Source organism: Ostrea edulis, chromosome 1 (genome assembly GCF_947568905.1).
Source record: "Ostrea edulis chromosome 1, xbOstEdul1.1, whole genome shotgun sequence".
Lineage (NCBI taxonomy): Eukaryota > Metazoa > Mollusca > Bivalvia > Ostreida > Ostreidae > Ostrea > Ostrea edulis.
This window is the reverse complement of record NC_079164.1, coordinates 44018019-44044287: the sequence shown is the minus strand read 5'-3', so window position 1 is coordinate 44044287 and position 26269 is coordinate 44018019. Positions and strand designations below refer to the sequence as shown.

Genomic DNA, 26269 nt, shown 5'->3' with positions numbered 1-26269 from the left:
TGGCTCAGGTGAGCTAAAAACTAACTTTACATATTTACTTCTGTATTAATACCAGTAGAACCAGGAACTATCAAAGTATGCTACATGTAAAACAAACTGGTAGTATATCCTATTTTTTGTAGAAACAAGATATGATGCAAGTAAATTATACCTGAAATAACTTAAAAAATATTATGGAAACACCTTGCGTATGACCTTGAGACTCAATAAAAAGCTCGTCTGCGAGTACGGTATGGAATTTAAGGACTCCGACACCTACATGTAAAAAGTTGTAGAATTTTTTCTGAACCTTTTGATTACATCAATAAAATACGTTCCAACTATCTCCATTTATGGAACTTTCTCGATACCAAATACTAACAAGTGAAACGTCATGCCTTAAAGACCCAACTTTAAGTTAACGCCCCCAAATTTTACCAAGTCCAAGTTCCATGTTTTGTGCATCATCTAGACCTGTATTAGTTACGATAACAAATGAGTTAGAATGAGTGATAAAAAATGGGCGAAATGCTTCGTGTAAAGTTTATTGTCTTGGGTTGGACCAAGTACACTCTCATTCGGTCCCTCGCTTGCGCCGGGGATCAAATCTTGCAGTGCTTGCATGCCAACATACACGTAAAACAAATTCACAGCGATTGGCAATTTCAAAATGATGGAAGAATGACCATATAATGTGACTTGTCGATTTTCTCACGGGTTGTGAACTGACTGCATTCTTGACAATAAACAAAATCTTATCTTATTTGGTGTCTGTTTCGATCTCTTAAAGTGTCATTTTTGAATTTGGTTTCAAAGTTGCATATTTTCGTAAAGTGCAAGAAATTCTTAACCTTTATTTTGAACTCGGATTCATTTTCTTTATTTATATGTTGTTATATGTTCCATTTCAGATTTTATATCATTCATACAGAGAAGTCACTAACTTAGGAGAAGAGCCACAGATTTTGACCCATGCATGGTGCCGAGGGCCGCAGCAGTGAGTTGGCCAACGCCTAAACTCAAATATCATTCACTGAAGAGATCGTAAATTTAGTAATGATGTTCGCATTAAATCGATTATTGCTACCCTCAATTCAATTGATGCGTACATCAATTTAGTCATTGCTATCATCAATTAAATATATCTTCAATTGTTTGAATTTGCACGCCATATACACGGGGCCCGCGAAAGATCGATGTCTTTCATTTCTAATGCTGGGAGCTTGCAGGAGAAGCCTTGCCTATTTTGTTCATTTGTTGTTTTTTTTAAGTCCCTTTAAGAATTGAGGATTCTTTATCGTGTCAACGACTGCAGAAATTTGCTATATGCAATTATGTATGGCAAAACTTCCGGATTTGCAATATGGCGAATCCCCATTGCACCCACAGAAGAAATGCAAAACTTCCCCTTCAGGGAATTTCTTCTACCTGAATGTTTTCGATTTACTGATTTCCCACCATTATGATTATTCAGATACCGTACACAATCGAATACTATTTTTCACCGAAATATTTCCGATTAGTAGTTTTCTATCAAATTCAAATTGTTATCATCAAAAAGAGAAATATCAGTTTCACGTATTTGAAGAAAGGTTTATCCACCTGGTCACTCACAAAGGCAAGAGCCGCCGAAAAAAATGCCTCGAAAGTTACTAAAGGCAAGCAGTTGAGAGAATCTGATGACGAACAAAGTGTGAAAGAAATTCGTTATACTTTTCATGACAAGAAGGGTACATGGGATTGGAAAACAAGAGGCCCAAGGGCCTAGAATCGCTCTTCTGATAAATTGTACAACCCCACCATTTCTATTCTTAGCGTCTTAGTATTCTAAATCTTTAGTTAAATCCTAAGAATTCAAAAAAAGTAGGTCAATGTGACCTACTTTTTGGTGTACAGATTTTGAGAACCCAAGAAATATAAACTCACAAAGTTTGATGATTTTAAGCCAATTAGTATCTGAATATTGAAATATAGCTGTCAAATTCCAATCGTAGGTCATGGTGACCTACTTTTTGGTTAGCGAACTCCGAACATGCAAGACCCATCAACTGACAAAGTTTGATGACTGTAGGTCAAATAGTATCTGAAATATATAAATATAGCCGTCCAATTCCAAAAGTAGGTCAAGGTGACCTACTTTTTCGTCAACACCCTTCAAACATGCAAGACCCATCAACTGACAAAGTTTGATGACTGTAGGTCAAATAGTATCTGAATTATATAAATATAGGTGTCCAATTCCAAAAGTAGGTCAAGTTGACCTACTTTTTGGTTGACACACTCCGTTGACTCAAGATGCATCAACTGTCAAAGTTTGATGATTGTAGGTCAATTAGTGACTGAAATATATAAATATAACTGTCAAATGCCAAAAGTAGGTCACAGTGACCTAGTTTTTGGTCGATACACTCCGAAGACTCAAGATGCATCAACTGACAAAGTTTGATGATTGTAGGTCAAATAGTGTCTGAATTATAGTAATTTAGCTGTCAAATACCAAAAGTAGGTCACGGTGACCTACTTTTTGGTCGACACAAACCGAAGACGAAGACGCATCAACTGACAAAGTTTGATGATCCTAGGTTTTACAGTGCCCAAAATATGCATCTAAAATTGAAAATGTGAAATTTGAATATCTGCAAAATTCAAAAAGTAGGTCACTGTGACCTACTTTTAAAAAAATATGTTTCAAGGCCTCAAGATGCATCAACTTACAAGATTTGATGATTCTAAACCTCTCGGTATTTGAAATAACAACTTAAAATATATCTATAAATGATAAGCCATAAAATTCAGAAAGTATGCATTTCAAGGTCCCATGATCCACCAACTGACAAGTTTTGATGATCATAGGCTTCAAAGTGTCCAAGATATGCATCAAAATTAATTTTAAAATAAATACCTGCAAAATTGAAAAAGTAGGTCACCGTGACCTACTTTTGAGACAACTTGACACAAGGTCCTAAGATGCATCAACTGTCAAAATTTGATGATCCTAGTCCTTATAATGACTAAAATATCTAAGATTTAAGGAATTTAAAAAAAATTAAATTTAGGTCAACTTTGAAGTGACCTTGAGACCACGCCCTTTGCCCCAGGGTAATGCCTTGAACAATTTTTAATCTATAACATATCCTCATCCTTATGTGTAAGTTTGGTGATAATCTGCCCTGTGGTTCTTGAGAAGAAGATTTTTTAGCAACCACTACTTTTGTTTGTATTTTCCTGATTATCTCCCCTTGTTAAAGGGTCACATCCCTCTATTTAGTTTGTATGAAAGCCCTTGGGCCAATGATACCCTGTAACAAATTTGAAAAAAATTGGCCAAGGGGTTCTTGAGTTATAGCCCTTTTTCTAAAAAGTTTACGCACACCGCACAAATGGCCATAGCATTAGCTCTTTGAGCCTTTGACTCAGAAGAGCTAAAAACTTCAGCAGCAATTCCGTCCAATTTCCAGGAGGAAGCCTACCAACACAACTGATTCTGATGTCACCACAAATAAAAATGACATTGAAAATTCATTTGAAACATCAAGATCTCATCATAAGAAATCTACAAACGAAATTTGAAAGCCCACCTTGCATAAATGTAGTTTAGATGTTGTCAAAGTTAACTTTTCTTCAAGTTGGTCAAAATCCAAGGTCAAGGTAAAAAAAAAAAAAGTTTTGCCCAGAAACCCTCCATCTGGGGGGGGGGGGGGGGGGGGGGGGGGGGGGGGATGGGATAAAAGCAAAACAACCTTTACATGTATAAAACATTTATTGTTTCCATTTTGTTAAATTCTAAGTTCATTTTTCATGACAGTTGTACAAAAAAAAAAAAAAGGTACACAATATGAATGAAAAACTTATAAATCGGTCAAACTTAAGTTTATATGCAACAAGACTGCTTTATTAATTCAACATTAATGGCAAAACAAAATGTGAATTTCTTTTGATTAATTTTATATTACCATTTCAATATTAAACTAAATAAAATCCATGCATGGCTAGCTACAATGAGTACAGTTTACTTGGGAGTAGTGAGAATACAGTTTGTAAGGAATTGAATTTCTACACAGTGTCTGAGTAAGAATCTTGTAAACATTCTTAAGGCTGTGTAGCAAAATAAATGATTGTGAACTGGATGTATATGGCGATAATAAATTACAATACGTTATAAACCATACACAAATATATGTTATACAGTATAACAATAGGAGCAAAAATGCATTAAAACAAGTTGATATAAAACCAATACTGGCATACTGTAGTAAAGCCTGCATAGTTTCTTTATGAATAGCATTAACACTTGTAAGGTGTACATCAAATTTACTTTTAGTTTTGCAGTGCAAAAGAATTGAAAGAACAAGACCAAATTTAATTTTCAAGATGTCACTGGACAGCAGGAATATTTCCCTGTATAAAATAGCAAGGGAGAGTTTGAGATGTGAAACTGCTCAATGTAGTACCTTTCTTTAATATGTAATGTGTAAGGGATGTTGTGCAGCTGAAATGTCCATGAAAATGGAATCAAAGGATTTTATGACTAGACATATTAAAACATTGGATTTTATCAAATCAATGGTCCCTCCCCACACTTAACAGATTCTATGCACTTGACAAATCTTGTCTTTTTTATACACTGCTTCAAATACTGTTCATAGCTGAGAAAATGACAACAGACTTTCTGACAAAACATGTAACAAATTTTTACACATTGCCTATTGCTATATAAACATAAAATGTTAAGCAGCAAAATTTTACAGTTGTTTAAAAAAAAAAATCACACAAAGTTACAACAAAAGTACAGATGTTTTGCACTTGCATTGCACCAATAATTAGCATTTCTATCAACAACATGCAAGAATCATAACATACAGTAAACAGGTCTACATGTAATCAGAAATAGTTACAAGTGGTTTTTTTTCGTAAGTAATACTGTGCTGTGGCAAAACAAACACAACACTTCATAAAAGAAAAGAAAAACTGGAATCTTTTTAGCCCATGGTATTACTGAAGAAGTGAAATGACAAATTCAATGTAAAATTAATTTGAAACAGTTCTATTTTTGGCAAATAGCCAACATTACTGGTTCTTTGGTCAGTGCTTTTGGGGGGTTGTTCCCTGGCTCGACTACTCATAGGATGACCACATCAATTCCCTTACTTCTCCATCGGCAAGGAATTCTTTCTCCAGAATTATGGCACAGACCAAATGGTTCTGTCTTTCAGATCATGATTAATGAAAGTTTTTATGCTCTTGTTGCTAAAATATGTGTTTCTTGTTCTTCTTATTTGAACTGAAATAAAAAGAAAGATAATTAAAATTCTCATTTCAAAGGTTCAGCAGTCATAGGAAATCTTCCTTGGTACAAATTTATATATACATATATATATATATATATAGAGAGAGAGAGAGAGAGAGAGAGAGAGAGAGAGAGACAGAGAGAGAGAGAGAGACAGAGAGAGAGAGAGAGAGAGATTGTTTCCTCCCATATCCCAAGTAAAAAATTGAAAGGTTATTTCTCTCAAAAATTTCTTTAATTCTGACAGCGAAAATTATACTTGTTCATGAATTCTTTTTCTTGTGCTATTTGATCTTTCAGATTTTACTGTATGTTGAATTTTTTCCACCAACAAAATAAAAAATTAATACTTATTTCACTATAAATGCTATGGGGGGGGGGGGGGGGGGGGGGGAGGGGGGGAGAGAGAGAGAGAGAGAGAAAGAGAGAGTAGGGAGTAGAGAAAGGAGGAAAACAGAGTTGTATGTATAATCCACAGCAAGAACTTTGACAAATTGGCAATCTTAACATTATATATTGTGGTAATCATCACTGAATATCTTTGCACAAAAAATGTAAACAATACTAAACATTCAACAAAGCATGAGAATTTGCATACGGTGAAGCAATTTTTATTCTTAGATAACAGTAAACTTGACTTTATAAATAATAATCTTCACTACCTTCTTTCAGAAAAATGATAATTCCAACAACGCATTAAAGTTTTAACAGGCTTGATGTTCCTTTATCTGTTTATTTAAACTTAAAACCAATTAAACGACCAATATCTAACAAGCATTTTAACTGCGCTGTAATCAGCACATCACCAGTTGCCAAAATAACATACGAAGGTGCAACATATATCCACCCCCCCCCACCCCCCCCCCCCCCATTAATTATGGGTGCACCATGGCTTTTATGAGGCATAGAAAAAGATGTAAATATAAACTGCGGTTTCCTAATATTTCGGCACTTATTTCTTATCCGTAAGTTATTCCAAGTTCTAACTTTAACATTTCATTAAATGCCATTCATGAACCATAAAGTTAACTAACTTCTAAGTGGAAATCATTTTCTTATTTCAGCATGTGGCAAGACATTGTGTAAATAATTTGTATTATTATATAGCTAATAAATAGTCAACTATAAAATCTGCGTAAAATCTAGAGAATGTTAGCGTTCAATATCCTGAGAATTTATTGAATGCTAACTTTGCATTGAGTAAATTGTATGCGCTCGAAACATTCTGAGTATGAGCGTTCAATATTGATGTTACCGTCACAACGTAAACAAGCCAAAATGGCAGACGACGGTCCTCCGAATCTGACAGAGCTGGTATTTGATATTTACTTAAGCAAAATGTTTTACTGTACTTAAATTATGATGTCCCCATTCACAAAATCAGTTTGCCTCATGCATTAATGACGGGTTAAATATTGAACAGTTAAGAAATGCATGTTGATATTGCACACTGCCAATATTGAAATCTCGTCTATTTTGGGGTATTTTGAGTGAAAAGGGATATAATTTAACGACTAAATACTTTAGCTATATAATAAAAGGGTTATTGAACTTATATTGGTGAATATCGGCACTCGTTGGCTGTCAAAATGCACTCGCAAGCTCGTGCATTTTCACAGCCAACTCGTGCCAATATTCACCAATATAAGTTCAATAACCCTATAATATCTTTTGATGGCGGTGTACAAGGAGATGATGAATATTAAGGTGAAATAAATTTTCAATGGCTGTTTCATAATAACTTAATTATTTACAGATCATAAGTATCACATTTTAACGCTCCTGCAATAATTTTTCAAAGATTGATTTTTGCTTCTAAAAATATTGGCTATGCCCGTGGTTCAAATAATATTGCAGTATGACGAACTTAGTCAGCCTTTACAAAACAGAAAACAGGTCAAAATTCTAGTGGTATACGATACACACCCTTTTTCAAACACAACACAATTCCAGAAAAAAGCATGTATTCGGCAAAAACACAGCACATACTCATTGGTCAAAATAATGGATTCCAAAAGGGAGACAAATGATGTTCTAATCTTAGCCATAAGCAATGATGTCAGTACAATGTAAATGATATAACGCAACATTATGCTTACTCTTTAATATTTTCTTGTGACCCCTTGCTGACTCCAACTGAATCCTCCCACTGCTGTTTTTCCTTTTCAAAACCTTTCCATTTTTCTTCTACTTCTTTTTGTTGCTGTTCTAAGCTCTTCTTCATGTGTTCTGCCCGCCTTTGAAGCTATAAATAATATCAGGAAAAAGTTTGATAATGAATGAAAAATTCTAGTCAAATCTCCTTAGATTTACTATAAAATAATCTGACAGTATAGATAAGCTTCACTCCAAAAAAAAAAAGTAAATAAAACTGAATTACACAGAAAAAAACACATGACAAAAATCCCTGCACAAGCCCTCTCTTTGATTCCTAAATAACATCTAGCATCTGCCACATAAAATCAAATAGCATTTTAAACTCATGCAAAGCATCTTTTAAATATTTACACAAGGTTTTGCTGAAGTCCTTTTTTTAAGCATAAACCCCCGACATCTGTCTGAAACCCCACAATATAACAGAGCTACATAAAATACAACTCTTACATCTGCTTCTGATTCTTTGAGTTTAGATTGTTTCTCCTGAACTTTCATCTCAAAAACTTGCTCCATCTCGGCCTCCATCTTCTTCATTTTGTTGTCATGTTCCTTCTTCTCTTCTGCCATCTGTGTGAGAGGGTCCCTGGATAACAATCAAATTCATATCAATCACTTCTAATATCTCGCCCACAGTACAGCGTACATGAATATCTCCACCCATTTCAGCAAAATGCTTGCAGCAACAGAACACTTTGCTCTGTGGTGGTAATCAACAATAATTTTTATTTTCACTGCACATTTATAACAGAAATCAAAGTACTGAAAGTACTGAAAAGCGCTAAGTTGACTTCATGAATCCTGTCTGTAATGTTAATGAGCAGGAACAACAGGAGAAAAAGTTCATGCATTATTCTTTCTTTTTCCCCCCGCACAACTATATAATACATTTTCTGTCAGGAAATAACAAATATGGATGGGAAACAATGTCCTGAAACTTTTCACCATGTTGAAATATGAACTTTATATGACGTTGTTAAACACAATGTTCACTACAATAATTTTTAGTCCCACCCGGAACCAAAATCCTGTCCTTGGATCATGAAATTTACAATTTTGGCAAACTACACCAGCTCCTTTTAAATATCTATGTAATAAGAATTCATTATCAATAGCATTAAAGACGATGTTATAGAAATGTTTTACAAATAAACACTATATATATACTCAATTTGGCCCCACCCTGGAGTTAGAACCTCTATCCCCAAAGATCATGAAATTTACAATTTTAGTAAAGGCCTCGCTGCTTTACAAGACCATGCAATAATTTTTTCTTACAGATGTGATGTAGAGAAGAATATTTTTGGAAATTGGTCAGTTTTGGTAGTGCTTGAAAATCTGAAAACAATTGTTATGGTAGTTTTCAGTTGAAATTGTTCAATTGTTATCAGACAATGGACGCTGATCAATTAAAATAGAAATAAAAGGAAACTTTTAAGCCTATCATCATTTACAACAACTAATATCTAATTTATAAGGGCTATTCCAGAAATAAATACATTGGGGTCGGGAGGCACGTTTTGTATATACCAAGCACCCATATAAAAAAAAATTACCCCATGACCCATCAAATTGATAAACTCATTTAACAATGACCCATCTAATTAAAAAAAAAACTAACCAGACCCACCACAAAAATATTTTTAAAAATGAAAACGGTACAAATCTCGCGAGGTTTTCGGGACAAACATTCTAGTCAATGCGACATTGTATCACAGTAGTTCTGAAGAAACGATGTCACATCAACAATCAAAGGCATCTATGGTGGGAATGTTGGAAAGATTGGGAGTCCAAACGATGCTATTATCATGAAATGGGTATGGATATGTTTTTCCACGAATCGTTCGTCTTCTTATGGAGCCCGCGCCCGGAGGCCTCTATATCACCATCACACTGACTGATAAATATAACGCATCGGTACCCTCGTATAAATCAACTAAGGTTTGCCTATTTTTATTAGAAAACGGAATACCTATTGGTTTCAAAATATTCCTAAAATCGATGAACTGTGAACTGTAATAATCTACAGAACAGAGTTCGCCGCCATCACGTCCAAAGGGACCCTACTAAACGCGCCTCTAATATGAAGAGTGCCGTAATGGAAAGTTATGCGCTGCAAAGAGCGACAACTCGAATAGTTCTATGTTACTTCCGATTTCCGATTTCGAAAGCACGTTTTCAATTTTCCCTCCGACGTTTTGTAACCAACACGACAAGAGCGACAATAAAAATATTCTGAAAACTCAACACCCACGTGGCACAAAATAAAACAATAGAAACTACCCACTACCCATAATAAATATTTTTTTAACAGTCCAACCACGGACCAAATAAAATATGAAAAAATACGACCACCCACACAAAAAAATATCATTTGCTGCCCGACCCCCCCCCCCCCCCCCCCATTTGATCATTTCTGGAACAGCCCTAACATACTACTGTGTTCTAGTTTAATAGTGTATGAAACATTTTTAGAATACAATTAAAATGAAACAAGTTACTAGTTTAATATATACATGTATGTCAAACAAGAAAGAAAGGAACAAACTGGACTAAAAAGAAAAATACACATAACTACCAAGTAACAATTGCCACGTATATTCATGTAAAACACATCAACATAATGATGGTCTATCAAACACTTTACATCCATTTCATCACCTTATCAGAAATCATTTGGATGTATACATAAATATGCATCTGTATGACTTAATAATGAAGTTGATTTCAATTCAAAATCGGGTTGGAGAGAATGCGAATCCAAATAAGCCAGTTAGATCCGTATACAATCGAAAGCAAAAAAAAAAAAAAAAGAGAGGTTCATTATACATGTGCAAATATTGATAACTTGAAAACTGAATGCTGCTTTATCAACTCATTTTTAACATAAAAGTTAGTGCAAGAGGATATATCAAATTTAATGTAATAAATTAAATTAATATATATGTACATGGATTTACATTTAGGCATTGTAGTGATTGTTTGTTGATATGTAAATCTAATCCCCCAAATACTTAGAGATTGTACACAGGTACATTATACACTGTACTCATCAACGTGTGTATTACAGTCCTGGTGTAAAAGATCATATTCATATTGCGAAGTAAACTCACCTGTTTGTCTTGGGTCTGAATGAGACACAATACACATTGCTATTGTTTGAATCTTATAAAAAAAATTCTTTGTATTTAAATACAAATAGCTTTAGCAAAAAAGCACAATATTCGCTGATTGTGTAGGAGTTCTAATATGAAAAAACTCATAACTGAAGTGACTCGCAATAAACATATTTACAACATGTAAATGTATAAGCTCAATGAGAATCCCAAGCTAGGCACTTAAAAAGTTACATTTACAAAAGTAATTTTCAAACGGTAATGCTCAAACCTGTTATACGCAACTAAGCTTGACTGGTCCCTTAACAAAGAGATTACGGAATAGGTAGAACCAGTCTAATATTGACAAGTCCAGCATTTGAAAAAAGCTTAGGGAGTCAGCCAGTGAAATTTCCATAATCAAATCACCTACGTATTAAATGCTGTAAACTTATATACGGACTATATATGTATTTGGTATCATCATTTTCCGAACGGGGAGAGGGTGTCGGTCTCCATCAACTTTAATAAAAATCTAAAACTACTAATATTGCTCCCGTTAGAAATAATAAAGAGGCATCTCGCCCAAAAAATATAAAATTTTTATGTGAAAAGATCATTCACAGAAAAAATGTGGGAACGAAGAACACAGACAGTAAAAGAATGCCCCCCCCCCCCCCCCCCCCCTCATCCTATGTATGTTTTAAAATAGCATATACCTGTTATTGTCAATTATTTATGTTTGAAGTAAAAAACAAATTGAGAACACGATTACTTTTCATTGTGTGTTGCATGCTGTTAACCGCAAACCATTTTACATTCATACTTGACACAATGGCAACCTTTTATCTAACACTAATCAGATGTACATGTATTTCAGTGAACAGCCCTCGTAAAATTCCAGGTGGTGTTTTGAAACCGTAAAAGCAGACCTATAAGTTTTTACCTTTTGTTTTTTCCCTTCCTTAAGATCTTTATTCTGATCTTTGAAACTATAAAAAAGTCTGACACCAGATGGCGACAAAATAGGTTTCCGGTTTCGCTTAAAATAATTGGTAACTACATTATCATGGATTATACGTATGACCTTTTTCAATGTTTTTGCCTTCGGAATGTTTACCTATTGAAATAATAGCAAAATGTTCAACTCCATTAATTTCTCCTGTCAGAGACTAGTAAATGAGTATACTTATATGATTTGCAAAAATGTCACCTTTTTATACATATTTTATCCATTGTCCAACGAACTATATTTCCAAACAACTGCTCAAAATTGCCCCTACGGATATGAATGTAAACCTCGTTCTAGGTCGGTTGCAAAATTACGACTAATTTAAACACGATTTGTTTACTACAGCGATGCATAAATGTGCCTATAGGTGGCGATAAACTGGAAACGTGATGACGAAAGCAAAATCCAACTGGCGACAATAAAGCGCAGCTATGCTTAGCGCTTTAAAAAGGTACACATAATTGAGAGATTGCAGTAGTCTTTAGAAGGAAAAATGAAACCACTAACTTTGATAGTGATCCTGGTTTGATTTTGTTGCCGTCAGTTGAGGAGGGCGCTAATTTATTATAACGGAAATTTTCGTAATGAACATTATTGGTGACATCTTTCAAGTCTTGCATATGTGTCCTGCAAAATTAAGTAAAATCTAGATTAATTAAAACCCTTCTCACAAAATGCTATTTTTCAGTGTTTATGCATAATTGGATATATAAACATTTAACCACTATAGAAATCTAACCTTGGTCAGTATTAAAGGGAAAAAATAAACATATACCTGATTATCATGTTCCGTAAGGCAATAAAGTCATTGTGCTCTAGATTTTCAACTGAAAATGTAGAAAAAAATTGGCATATCAAAATGTTGAATTTTAGATACATACAACAATTTTAAATAATTGTAAGATATGACATCACAAGTGTCAAGATTTTTTCCAGACTTCTACAGGTTAATAAAGAAGAAGAACACATTTTCATATTAATTATTTTCCTTTCTGTAAATTTCATTTACAGAAAATTATTATTACTATATTATTCATATTGTAACTACACACATATCCTTCAAATATATATCACTGGTAGAAATTTTCATATTCAAAACATAGATAACAAAGTGCACTTCACAGCACATGATCAGATATGATTCATTATAAACAGAAGAGTGTGCATGGGACAAAATCATGTCAACCTTGTTGCAACAATTGTTTTGTCAATACCTCTCTGGAATTGTTCAAATAACTACAGAATTCAAAAGAAATTTAATTTTTTTTTACATGATATATTTAACAAATTAATTTTTTTAAAATAATTTCTTTCACATGATATGAATTACTTGACAAAGAAGTAGGGACATTTTCTACAGTCGTCTGGCCCAGAAAATAGATGATTTCAATAGGAGTCCCAAAATCTGGCATTCAAATAAGGAATATATAAGCAAATCCAAACTACGTTTAATTTGATCCAGAATTGCTTTGTGTTATATGACAGGAGCGTAAAGTTGGCATAAAATTGCCAAAAATGCAAAAATCGATGAAAATTTTTCAGAAATTCAGGGGGTTTTCCTTTCAGAAAACATACAGCCCATGTGTCGAGCAAATTTATATTCAAATACATTTTTCATCTTCTCTTAATACACAATATATATTAATTTCATTTTGCTCGACAGATGGGCACACCTTTTCCTAAGCAATAATCTGGATGAAATTTAACAGTTATCAAGCTTTTTTTGAAAAAAGGCGGGAAGAATTCTTATTCATGACGTAATAATGCAATAGAATAAGAAATAACTTTGATTTATGTTGAGATAGTATACTTGGCATGTATTTAACTTATTCAAAACATAGATAAAGCTTGATTCAAGACACATTTTAATCAGAGAATTTTTTGGGGGCCTTTTTATGTACACAATCGTACCTTGTTCTTTGGGTTGTACAACAAAAAAAACACCAATAACCAAGAGTGACAGATAGTTTCCAATGCCTTCTTACATTAAACTTATCAATTAATCTTTCATGTGACAGATGCAATTTGTCACTTATCAAAATTATTTTTGCATGTCCAATTGAACCCCTTGAAACACCATGACTCAAATCATTACTGCCATGGGATGAATGGATTTATATTAATTGTTATACAGTGATACTATAAAGAAATTTCTTGATGCAAATCATTTTTAATAAGGTTAATGCATTATTCTCCTACATTTTCAGAAATTATCTCCCTTAAAACATAGGTTTGTTTTAAATAGTTGATTATTTTTTAAGTTTTAATGACCTAATTTTAAGCTGTAATTTACATTCTCTAAAGATGCACCAATTGATGAAGTTTGCTGATTCTAGGACTCAAATCTATAGGAGCCCAAAAAGGATTATAACATCATCTTAATTAAAGATCACAGCAACCTTAATGTAGGGTGCAAAGCACCTATCCAAGATGCATTAACTGACCAAGTTTGGTCATTCTTGGCCAAATAATTGTCCAGTTATGAGTCGAACAGGGTTTTGCCATAGTTGGCCATATTGTTTTAATCAAAGGTCACAATAACTGTACTTTATAAAGTGTGGCCCACTTTTTACCCAAGATGCATCAGCAGACAGTTTGATGATTCTATGTCTCATAGTATTTAAGTTATGAGCTGGACACAAAAAAGCTAATCGACACGAATGCCACACCATAATACATTCCATCTTAGATAGGCATATATAAAAATTTTAAACTCAACAGCATATGAAACAATGCTTAATGTGAAATTGGTGGTAAATATAAAACAACAGCATGTGAAACAATGCTTAATGTGAAATTGGTGGTAAATATATTGTTTTGTTGCAGAAGAATTCCAAGTTTAAAAAAAAAAAAAATTCAATTATAAAACATTGTACTTGAGTTTTAACATTTTCAAAGGGTCAAATTAGGCCTAAACAATAATCTTTAAAAAATTTGATGAAAAATGCTTTTTTTTTTTTTTTTAAATAACATGATTAAGAAATTCTGTAACAGATAGTACATTTACACGTGTATAATAAAGTGATCCGATTGATACTTTGGAGTTTTAGGACTTACCCTCCACTATGCCCCATGGGTATTGTCTTCCTCGGAGTTTTTTCCCTCCAGCTTCGATGACTCTGTTGCTGCCTACCACTGCAAAGGGAACTCGGTCCTACAACATACAACATTTTTACAAATGCTGGACTTCTTTCAAAATCAATGTACTGGGGATGAAAATATCCCAGGTACAAAAAGTGACTACTCCTGGACCTTTAAACATTTACAGAATTACAATTTGCACAGAATTTACACTTTTGTTGTTCAATTATTATCACTGACCATTTACTCTTGAAAATTCAACAAAGTAAATTTATTTTGATAAATGAGAATTGATGTTTTTTTTGTCATTAACACATTCATTTTGTAAGTTCCTAGTTGACCTTTCGATAGACCTCATGATTCTGAACAATACTGCAAGTGTAACTCTGATTCTATCTCACTAAATACATTGTATCAAATTTCCTTCACATCTACAAATGTTATATCTATTATCATTTTTTTTTAAGTATACGATATTATATACCTTGCGCCTCCTCAAACGTATATTGAGTGGAGCATGAAAGCACTTTAATATAAGTCATTGTGAAGAGTCTAAAGATATATATCATCTATACTTTCAAAACAAAGACGTTGCATATATTTAAATTTTCAATATTTTAACTGCATTTTGATAATAAACCCATGTTGCACTGTTTACGTCAAGATTATTGATACATAGTGATAAGCCTATTTCGAAAGCTGAAAGTTAATACATAAACAATAAAATGCTATCTTTGTTTCATTGGTTATGAAGGTAGCTAGCATTGCAAAAAAAAATCAAAGAAAATTCATAACACGCATAAGCGGGTTATGTAAAAAAATTTTTGCAATGATTGCTACCTTCATCACCTGATGAAACAACAAAGAAAGACATTTCATTGTTTAGGTCTAAAAAAAAATTAATTACTTGGTTCTCAGACCCGCCCGCATCTCTTATAACAGTGCGCATTACCCATTTTTATCATTAAATGAATAAAATAAAATTTCTCTCTCATGCGCTCGTAGGGTGCCAAAAAAAAAATCCAGAAACTCCGACCACATTTTAGATACTCCCATCAGTAAAATGTTTAACAAACGTCTGGATGATACAGACACGTGACAGTTTGGTTTGAGTAATGGCTGCCCCCCTATCTAGCTCGTGTTGTCACCTTTACCACGACATTTTGTCTAATAAAGTGCACCGCCACGGCACATGATACGCCCGTCACATATTGTTAACAGTATAAATTGCACCCATTAAAACATTTTTTTTTTATATCACCTTAATTAAATGTCACAGTGACCTTAAAGTAGGATGCGACACACCTTCTACCTAAGATGCATTAGTTGACCAATTTTGGTGATTCTAGGTCTAATAGTTTTCAAGTTATGAGACGGACAAGTTTTTGCCATATATGGCCATATCTTCTTAATGAAAAGTCACAGTGACCTGGTTTTAATGTGCGACACACCTTCTACCCAAGATGTATCTACAGACAAAGTTTGATGATTCTAGGCCTTGTAGTATTTAAGTTACGGGTCGGACACGAAAAAGCTAACAGACGGACGGACAGACGGATATCTTAATGAAAAGTCACAGTGACCTGGTTTTAATGTGCGACACACCTTCTACCCAAGATGTATCTACAGACAAAGTTTGATGATTCTAGGCCTTGTAGTATTTAAGTTACGGGTCGGACACGAAAAAGATAACAGACGGACGGACAGACGGATATCTTCTTAATGAAAAGTCAGTGACCTGGTTTTAATGTGCGACACACCTTCTACCCAAGATGTATCTACAGACAAAGTTTGATGATTCTAGGCCTTGTAGTATTTAAGTTACGGGTCGGATACGAAAAAGCTAACAGACGGACGGACATGAACGCCATACCATAATACGTCCCGTCTTAAGACGGGCATATAAAAAGCAAAGACGGACGAGTTTAGGAGAACATTTTGGAGTTTACGATTAACTTCTAGAGATAATCGATAATGCACCTCGCCCAAATGACGATAAAGGACCGTATGTGCTGGAATAAACTGAACAAACTCGGCAAAGTTGAGTACCATATCAAAACGAAAGTAGAAACGCTGAAATCTGAATGGGATGTTTTGATACGTGATTTACGTGACAATAAAGGACGGTATGTGCTGTAATAAAGTGAACTAATTCGGCAGAATCGAGTACCATATAAAAAAGAAAGTAGAAACGCTGAAATCTGAATGGGATGTTTTGATCTGTGATTTATGCATTAAACACAAAAGATGACATATAGGCTTACAGCAATTATGCACGCATAAATAAAAACAATTTTGTTGTTTTCATCTGTCAACTTACACGTGTAACAGAAATTATAATGCGTTATCTGATTCACTGGGTACTATATATACTAGTTTTCTCAGATTGTGTCAAAACCCTGTGTTTTAGTGCTGGTATATTCCCTCCAATATGCTTTAACTGTGCAAATGACACAGTTGAGAAAATTGAAGGGGCTTAATTATCCCACTTGTGAAAGCTGTAGGGCTAATCAACAGTTGCCACACAAAAGAAAGAATGTAGAAAATGCAAGAGAAAAAAGAAGAAAAGGAAATAATGTTCTTGATTTCTTTGTTCAATGATTATTGAGCACTGGATTAAAAAATAGGAGTTTTGAAATAAAATTAAAAAAAATAATCCCTTGTCTGTTTTTCATGAGGCAAAAAGGAAAAGAAAGAATAAAAAGGCCTCCCTCCCTCATTTATTTTTGACAAAACTGGCCTGACAACCAAGTAATTAATTTTTTTTGGCCTTATATTTTTATGTTTTGTTTTAAAATATAAACTAAATTTAGGTACTAAAATATCATATGGTTGGCCCATTCGTTACATTAAACGGAACAGCCAATGCACCGTTTGACCTTGATGATATTTGGTAATGATTACACAGACAGGTGGTACTAAAAATCCGGATCGAACTTGTTTGCAACAAGCATGCATCTATTGTCGCAGATGAAAGCAATGCCAATTTCAAAAGAAATATAAGAGAAAAAATTCAGTGAATGTAATTATAAAATAATAAACTTCAGTTTCAGGTAGTAAACATGTTAAGGGGAAAACGAGGTGAATGTAAATATAATTTATTATTGGTAAATACTGTTTCTTTTCATGTTTATTTCCTGTGATATATATTTGCACACTTGTGTGTGTGGAGTTTAAAATAGATATTTACACATATTCTGAAGAGTAATGACACACTTCATTAAAGCAAGAGAATACTTTGTTTTCTAACCATACAGCTATATGCCTCTACCTCTTCCATCTTACAACACTTACCCGTAATTTTTTCTGCATTTTATTTTCTTCCTCATCATCACATTCAGGAAATTCATAGATTTTAATCTTGTGTTGGGCAATTTCATTAAGAATCTACAAAGAAAACAACTCATATAATGCTTTTTCTATTTTAAAACTAGCTTGTATATTCTGAATATACATTTTTATAAAAAAGATGAAATCGAATGGAATGGACAAATCTCAAACTATACCATACCATCCAATGTATTTTTCCTATTACACTACAATGCATGTTTTCAATCCACAGCAAAATAAAAATAAGAGGATTCTGGTCATTTACATTAAGTAGGCTTTGCCATATATTTTTGCTTCTCCGTGTACAAACTTGGCAGTAAATTTCAAAATATGAAAGCATTTTATCAAAAAAATGTAAGCATCAAATGACTTTTCTCTCTCCATCTCTTCTGCAAATAACACAAAATGTTGAGTGGAAAAATTACTATAATGTGCATTATTCATTTCGTCTGCACTCTGTTACATGCTATCTATTAGTACAACAAATGTCAAAAACAATTCATCAATGCTTTAACATGTATTAATAAATCTGAGTTTGAGGGAATGAGATTGATATCAAGGTACTTCTACTTAAAATAGTTAAAATAAAATTTTAACGCTCTCATTACGATCATTCACCATGTTAACTTATACAACAAGTTACATACACTTTTCTCCTCTTTAAAACAATCATTTACATTGTATATTTAGAATCATTTTCAATTGTTGAACCCTTGATGACAAGTGGGTAATGGCTAATGATTTAAAACTACACGTAGATTCTGTTCTTTTATGATCCAAGCTGATATTTTTTTTTTATCTGAGGAGATTGCAATACTAAAGCAGCATTACAATTCATGCATAATTTAAATTGAGACTTACAGTTTTCTTAAATTCTCTACATTCGTCTGGAGTTAGAGAGTCTGCTTTTGAGATGAGTGGAATTATATTCACTTTGTCATGTAGTCTCTTCATAAACTCTACATCTAAGGGCTTCAGACTAGGGAAAAAACACAAGTGTTTTACATAATAAACTCATTTCTTTTCTGAAAACAAAATCCTTCATAAAAAAAGTTTTCCACTTTGCTTTTCAATATCTTTGTTCTTCCTTTTCACTAATACAAGTAGGTATGTAGCCCATACAACTGTATGAGCGAGATTTATAAACTAGGAGACATAAAGCATCAATCAATCTGTATGGTTTTTCTGATCATAATCAAAATATATATTTCATGCTTTGAATAATTACTGCAAACTGTTAAAATGCTGAATCTATAACAACTAAAAATACAAACCCGTGACCAGTCGGCGCAATGAAGTACAGACAGGCATGCACCCTAGTGTCTGGAGTGGGAGATCGCACCACACGCGACTCTGCGTTCAAATATTCATCATATTTACTGTCTATGAAATCTATCACTGGTTGCCAGCTGGAAAAAAATCGAATCAAATTTTTCAATTTTCATAAATTCTCGAAAATAGATATATTGTAGCACATGTAAAAATTTTGGACATATCAAATAATTTCTAAGTACATAGAAAAAAAATATAGCATTTTCTTAAACTAATACTGGTTAAAAGACTATTTGATCGAAACTATTATCTGCCCTACATTAAACATAACTCACAGTAATAAATATGGAATGATGCATATCGAACTACGTAGGTTACAATGGCTGTTACATTGTACAATTGGTTTCTATACAACTGTATATCGCACAAAATGAACCATTTCCCAAAATTACTTTAAAATACAGATTTCATCACAAACAACGCCAGGAAATGGTGTTAAAGAGATCACTCTTATTATTTCCACTAAAACATTGATATCTCAGAATTTGATTTAGGAAGTTGAGAATATACATGATGTTGTATATATATTTTTTAAAAATATATATATACATGTAAGGTGAAACTGTGCAATAATCAGCATGTCAAGTTTCTTCATTCAAATACATTTACACCACGTAGTTTCAAGTCCTGGCAAAACATACATGGAAGACAACACCAGCCACAGGTGAAATGCCATTTTCTTTATTTTTTTTATTATTTGAAAAACAGTTAACTTTGTATTACACAGTGAGATTTGATGAAGGAATAGCTACTACTAATTTCATTCTCAGGTAATACCCAACAAAGATTGGAACTCACAACTTCCCACTCTCAAAGCAAATTCCCTACCAAACTACACCAGTGGCATCAAAACAGTGACAAGTTAAAACTACTTGGTAGTACTGGTCAAATACTACATATGGATTCGTCATGAAAATTTTCATTAATGACTGCATCCATCTTCTTTAGAGTTTTAGTGTAAAAATAAATTTGTTCATAATTTACAAAAATGAGGAAAAATTTGACAACCACAAAATATTTTCCGTATGCATATGACTGTATTTGCCTAGAGCTAAACTATACTTCCTCTTGATGAAAACAAGATATAGTTAATGGGAAGAGTTTTCAGAGGAAATGAAGACTTGGAAATGTGGGTCAGTGTTGACGCATTAACAGACGTGGAAGTACATTCAATCATCTCCAGATAATTAGATTTTTGTATATTGCATGTCCCCAATTTCATCAAAATAAATTATCAGCTCAATTTCTGCACCCCTATTTTCTTTACAAAATGACAAGTAAAAACTATTCACATTCAGTTCTGTTGTTTAGTGTAGTGTTTTATGAATTGATTCAATGAATTTTGTGCATTAATCTGAATGCTCTGAATTGTTTTTTTCCTGCCAAAAGATATAATGATGTAAATGGAAGGATGGTGAACCACAACACATTAACCCCCCCCCCAAAAAAGGGGGGGAGGAGACTCGGTAAAAGAACTACCGTTAATTACTCATTATCTACAATGCCCCATTTCCTGGAGATGATAGCATTGCAGAGTTTTTTTGTGGGACATATTTTTTTTTTTTTTAAATTGTGAAAATCTTACTATCAAAAAGGTATTACAGGAATTCTCCTGTTTCTTGTAATCAGTGAAAACTTATTAGCAGGTTCTTTGAATAGATGTAAAAATCTATGAATTGTTCAGTTTGTGCTCTTATGTAGACACCTAACTCATTTATTCTTGCACCTTAAAGGACACAACGCATGTTTCTAAACTTTTTCATTTTTTCACCAAAATTAATTCTTTTTATGCCTAAAACTACTTTAAATGTGTTTTAAATGAAATATTTGGCGTAGTTTTTTAGTTTGAAAGCAATTAAATTCAAATCTTGTGATATGCATATTTTCTTTCGCTAGTTTCCGCGCCATTATGTGTGACATCATATGCGTCCTCGGGTTTGAAAACATGTATTAGCCATTCCATAAACAGATTAGATTTAATCGACAAAAAACCAATTATCACGTTAACGGCTTGTAAATAATATTGCATTACGATGTTTTGTGCCTGCTCGGGTGTACTAGTTGTCGGTAGAAAGGATCTAGACTGAGTATTTTCGAAGGATGGTACGAGAAAAAAGACGTGGATAATTTTTTTGTTGGAGCAAGAACTTTGCCTTAAAAAACACACCCAGTCACCTGTTCAAAAACCACTTGAACAGAGACCCTGATAAACTGTGAGAAAATGGATATATCGAAGCTATAAGCACTGATAGGCCTATAGCATACATTCTGTTTTGCTCTTCAAATTCAATACACACTCGGATCAACTGACCTTCACCTTGTAACAACATATATCGACGATACAATGTAACTTCTACCTACTGGTAGCTTTACAAAAACAAGAGATGAGTGTAAAACACATATGCCCCCCATGGTGCAAAATTGAAAAGGGTTATACACACACACATCATTTAATTGAGAGTAGTATCATCAATTCAAAATATTGAGCAGACAATATCTTCCTATGTCAAGAGTGGATTGACCATGTGACCTAAAAATCAATAGGGGTCATCAACTCCTGAAGATGTACCAGTGTACCAAGTTTGATGTCTGTCAAGCAAAGGGTTCTCAAGATATTGAGCGGACAGTATATTCCCATGTACAGTTTAACCCTTGACCTTTGACCACGCGACCTCAAAATCAATAGGTGTCATCTTCTCCTGAAGATGTACCAGTGTACCAAGTTTAATGTCTGTCAAGCAAAGGGTTCTCAAGATATGGAGCAGACAGTATATTCCAATGTCCAGTTTGACCCTTGACCTTTGACCATGTGATCTGAAAAACAATAGAGGTAATTTTCTCCTGAAGATGTACCAGTGTACCAAGTTAGATGTCTGTCAAGCGAAGGGTTCTCAAAATATTGAACGGACAGTATATTCCTGTCTAGTGTGACCCTTGACCTTTGACCATGTGACCTCAAAATCAATAGTGGTCATCTTCTCCTGAAGTCGTATCAGTGTACTAAGTTTGATGTCTGTCAAGAAAAGGGTTCTCAAGATACTGAGCAGACATTATATTCCCATGTCAAGTTTGACCCTTGACCTTTGACCATGTGACCTCAAAATCAATAGGGGTCATCTTCTCTTGAAGATGTACAAGTGTATCAAGTTTGATGTCTGTCAAGCAAAGGGTTCTCGAGATATTTAACGGACAGTATATTCCTATGTCCAGTTTGACCCTTGACCTTTGACCATGTGACCTCAAAATCAATGGGGGTCATCTTCTTCTGAAGATGTACTGGTGTACCAAGTTTGATGTCTGTCAAGCAAATGTTCTCTAGACATTGAATGGTCAGTATATTCCTATGCCCAGTTTGACCCTTGACCTTTGACCTCAAAATCAATAGGGGTCATCTACTCCTTAGGATGTACCAGTGTGCCAAGTTTGATGTCTTTCAAACAAAGGGTTCTCAAGATATTGAGCGGACATTATATTCCTATGTCCAGAGTAGATTGACCCTTGACCTTTGACCTGAAAAACAATAGGGATCCTCTTCTACTCATAACTAACCCACATATGAAATATCATTATCATCAAGTGAATGGTTCTCAAGATATTGAGCGGACAACACATGGTCTACAGACCGACCGACATACCGACCGACCGACAGGTGCAAAACAATATGCCCCCTCTTTTTCAAAGGGGGGCATAAAAATTAAAGATACAAAATAATTGAACTTTTAATTATACAAATAATAGAATATAGTATTTCCTAACGTTAATTTTGAATTATAAAAATTATTTCCTTATTGAATTCGTAGCATCTTGAGTGTGTCAGTATAACGCCGTGCTCCCACTTTGTAATTCCTAAAGACGTGCAGATCACAATTCAAAAATAGTAATAAGATGGCTTTATCAAAATAAAATATAAATGTGATTACCACTTTAAATTTGATTATTTTTATTGATTTGTGTGTGTGTTTTGTTTTTTCTTTCTTTTCAGAATGCACTCGTGACAATAGCTTGGCATAGGGCCTAGTTGTCAACAATTTAACGTATCATAATTTGTCTAATCCAAATATAAATAATGATTGCACTGTTTATTTTAGAAAAACAGTGCCAATTACAGATGTATAAAGGAACAACATCCACAAACAGTTTGTAGACAGCGACCCATATAAACATTAATATTTACTCACAATATTGCTGATTTCACACACGCTTTACTCACTATATTTGGGTATTTACATCGTTACATGTGTGCACTGGTGGCGAAAACATATAAAACTCGGAAAATTTGTCAACATTGATTTAAATGTTGCCCATGGTAAATAAATTAGGCCCCTAAAAGTTGAGTTTTTAATAATATCTCGCAGTACTTTAACAATCCAAAGGGCGCATGTGACGTCACTGTACCACATGACTACCTACCTAATTAACTAGACTTTTTGAAACCGGGGCTTAGATTTAAGTCTGTATTGTGGTTAATTATCGCAAAATTTCGGCGAACGAACTATTAGAATTAATTACTATAAGCATAAAGAAGACGAAATGCATGTAATGTTGTATACTTTGAAAACAATAAAGGATCAATATCACAATTCTTAAAGCAGAGGCAGGTCACTATGATTTACTTATAGATGGTTTGGTTTGCGATGTCAGTATCAAAAAAGTATTCTGAAAATATTTACCCACATTCATCCTGAAGCTTTGGTTTATATTGAACTAAATGACCAGCTTTGTGTTACGTGTCTTGTTACGTTTACACTACTATTTACGCGCTTTGCATACAGTACTATGAAAGCGATCCTATTTATCATAAATTTATATAACTGTATGCAACTTATTATCCACAAGAAGTTCATTTTTGTGTTTAGGGGATCCCACATAATTTTGTGTAAATAAAGTTCTCGCCAATAAAACATGATTTACAGTATATTTGGCACATAACTAATACACCAGGTATGTCCCGATTCAAAATGAATTAAATGCTTTATGAATTTATGGTGATATATGAGAATCAAAAATATAAACGTGAAAGTAGCATTGTTCATGTACGACTGTTCCTACGGCATCACAAAATCTAACAATTTTTCTCTAAAATACAACAATAAGTTCAAAATTTCTTTCACATTTTGATTTAGAAAAAAAAATCAAGAGTGCAGGCATGATCAGACACCATAATCTAATAATATTATCAAAATTTCTCACACTATATTTGTATACAGTGTCAATAATATTATTATAACTTCTCACACTATATCTGTACACAGTGTCAATAATATTATTAAACTTCTCACACTATATCTGTACACAGTGTCAATATTATTATAACTTCTGACTTCTCACACTATATCTGTACACAGTGTCAACAAGAGGTACTGTGAGCAATGCTCACTAAGAATACCCCCCGCTTACCCCAATCTCCAAAAGGGTGTTGGTAATAGGTATAAACTACCTCTTTTCTGAGTGTAAAAAACAAATGGCATGACAAACCGAACCATATTGCTACTTCAATGTCCAGTGCGCTTGACCTTTGAACCCCAAAATCGATATGGAACATCTTCATCCCATGGGTAGTCCATATATATGATATGGTGACTGTAGGTGGAAAGGATAACGCTTTAGAGCCCGGAAACCATATTGCTACTTCGATGTCCAGTGTGCTTGACCTTTGACCCCAAAATCGATAGGGAACATCTTCATCTCATGGGTAGTCCATATGTATGATATGGTGACTGTAGGTGGAAAGGATAACGCTTTAGAGCCCGGAAACCATATTGCTACTTCGATGTCCAGTGCACTTGACCTTTGGACCCCAAAATCAATAGGGAACATCTTCATCCCATGGGTAGTCCATATGTATGATATGGTGAAGGTAGGTGGAAAGGATAACACTTTAGAGCCCGGAAACCATTGCGTCTACAGACGGACGTACAACCCGATTCCAGTATATCCCCCCCCCCACAACTTGTTGCGGGGGGGGGGGGGGGGGGGGGGGGGGGGGGGGGGGGGGGGGTATAATAATATTATTATAACTTCTCATACTATATCTGTACACAGTGTCAATAATATTATTATAACTTCTCACACTATATCTGTACACAGTACCCAGTTTAGCATGTGCTATTTCCTAATCCAACAACACAAAATACCTTATCTTTACTGAACATCACAACGGATATGAAATTACATCATTTTTGGTTGCAATATTGCTAAATAGTTAAGTCATAAAGGGAGTTAATTTTTTACTGATTTGAACCTGATGGACCCAATATATGAGTAGAATTCCTTATTTTTGCATAGCTATTATATAGTTCTATCTGAAAAATGTAATTCAGGAAACAGAAAATAGTCACTACCACATATAGTGCATCCTAAATTTTGCTATGCAGTGACATGAGAAATACGCCTTTACTACGATGCAATGTACATATACCCACCAGTTACTATTATCAACTGCATCACCAAACCCTGGGGTATCCACAACAGTCAAGTTTAGCTGAACACCATTCTCTTTAAGGAGACATTGTGTGGTTTCAACCTGTAGGAAACAATTCCAGTTTATTGATAATTCATTTCCAAACCTTAAAGCTAGTAAAATGTGGAATCTTGATCATGGTTTATATAGACTATCATCGGATTTTCCCCCCAGCAAGCACTTTTGGACAATGCAATCATGTACGTGTATATGACAAAAAAGCCCGACACAATATATTTATTCAATATTTTAAAAGTTCTTCTTTAGCTCATTAATTTCTCATTTTTGGGGCGTTTTTCCCCCCAAGATCAACGTTTGCTTGGCTAAATTTAATTTGATTATACTTTCTAATTTCAAAAGCAATGTTGTACAATCAACAGAATTTTTCTTTAGTTTTTCTTCCTTACATTTTCGTTTATATAATACATGTAGAACATAATCAGAATTAAAGTAACATTCAAGCACTTGAAGTGCAAATTTAAGCACTTTCCCATGTCTTTGTGCTGTTTAAGCATTTTCAAGCATGTTTCATGGACCGA

At 33.9% G+C, this 26269-nt stretch overlaps 1 protein-coding gene and 1 long non-coding RNA gene across 6 annotated transcripts in view; one reads left to right on the top strand and one right to left on the bottom strand.

Moving 5' to 3' along the window:
- LOC125652831 (uncharacterized) overlaps positions 1-1702 on the top strand; it is a 61723-nt gene extending 60021 nt beyond the window's left edge. The window contains exon 3 of the long non-coding RNA XR_007361725.2: positions 891-1702. This is a non-coding gene — a long non-coding RNA (uncharacterized LOC125652831). The remainder of the gene's footprint in view (positions 1-890) is intronic.
- A 2018-nt stretch (positions 1703-3720) lies between these two features.
- Positions 3721-26269, bottom strand: part of LOC125652708 (septin-7-like) — a 44363-nt gene continuing 21814 nt past the window's right edge. For all 5 annotated transcript variants that reach the window (XM_048882081.2, XM_048882073.2, XM_048882093.2 and 2 more), the window contains 10 exons: positions 25693-25793; positions 19213-19347; positions 18800-18917; positions 17903-17995; positions 14585-14681; positions 12303-12354; positions 12035-12154; positions 7871-8006; positions 7366-7511; positions 3721-5260 (listed from right to left, as the gene is read on the bottom strand). In XM_048882081.2, coding sequence (XP_048738038.1) covers positions 5227-5260; positions 7366-7511; positions 7871-8006; positions 12035-12154; positions 12303-12354; positions 14585-14681; positions 17903-17995; positions 18800-18917; positions 19213-19347; positions 25693-25793 — 1032 coding nt within the window. In that variant the 3' untranslated portion in view covers positions 3721-5226. The remainder of the gene's footprint in view (positions 5261-7365; positions 7512-7870; positions 8007-12034; positions 12155-12302; positions 12355-14584; positions 14682-17902; positions 17996-18799; positions 18918-19212; positions 19348-25692; positions 25794-26269) is intronic.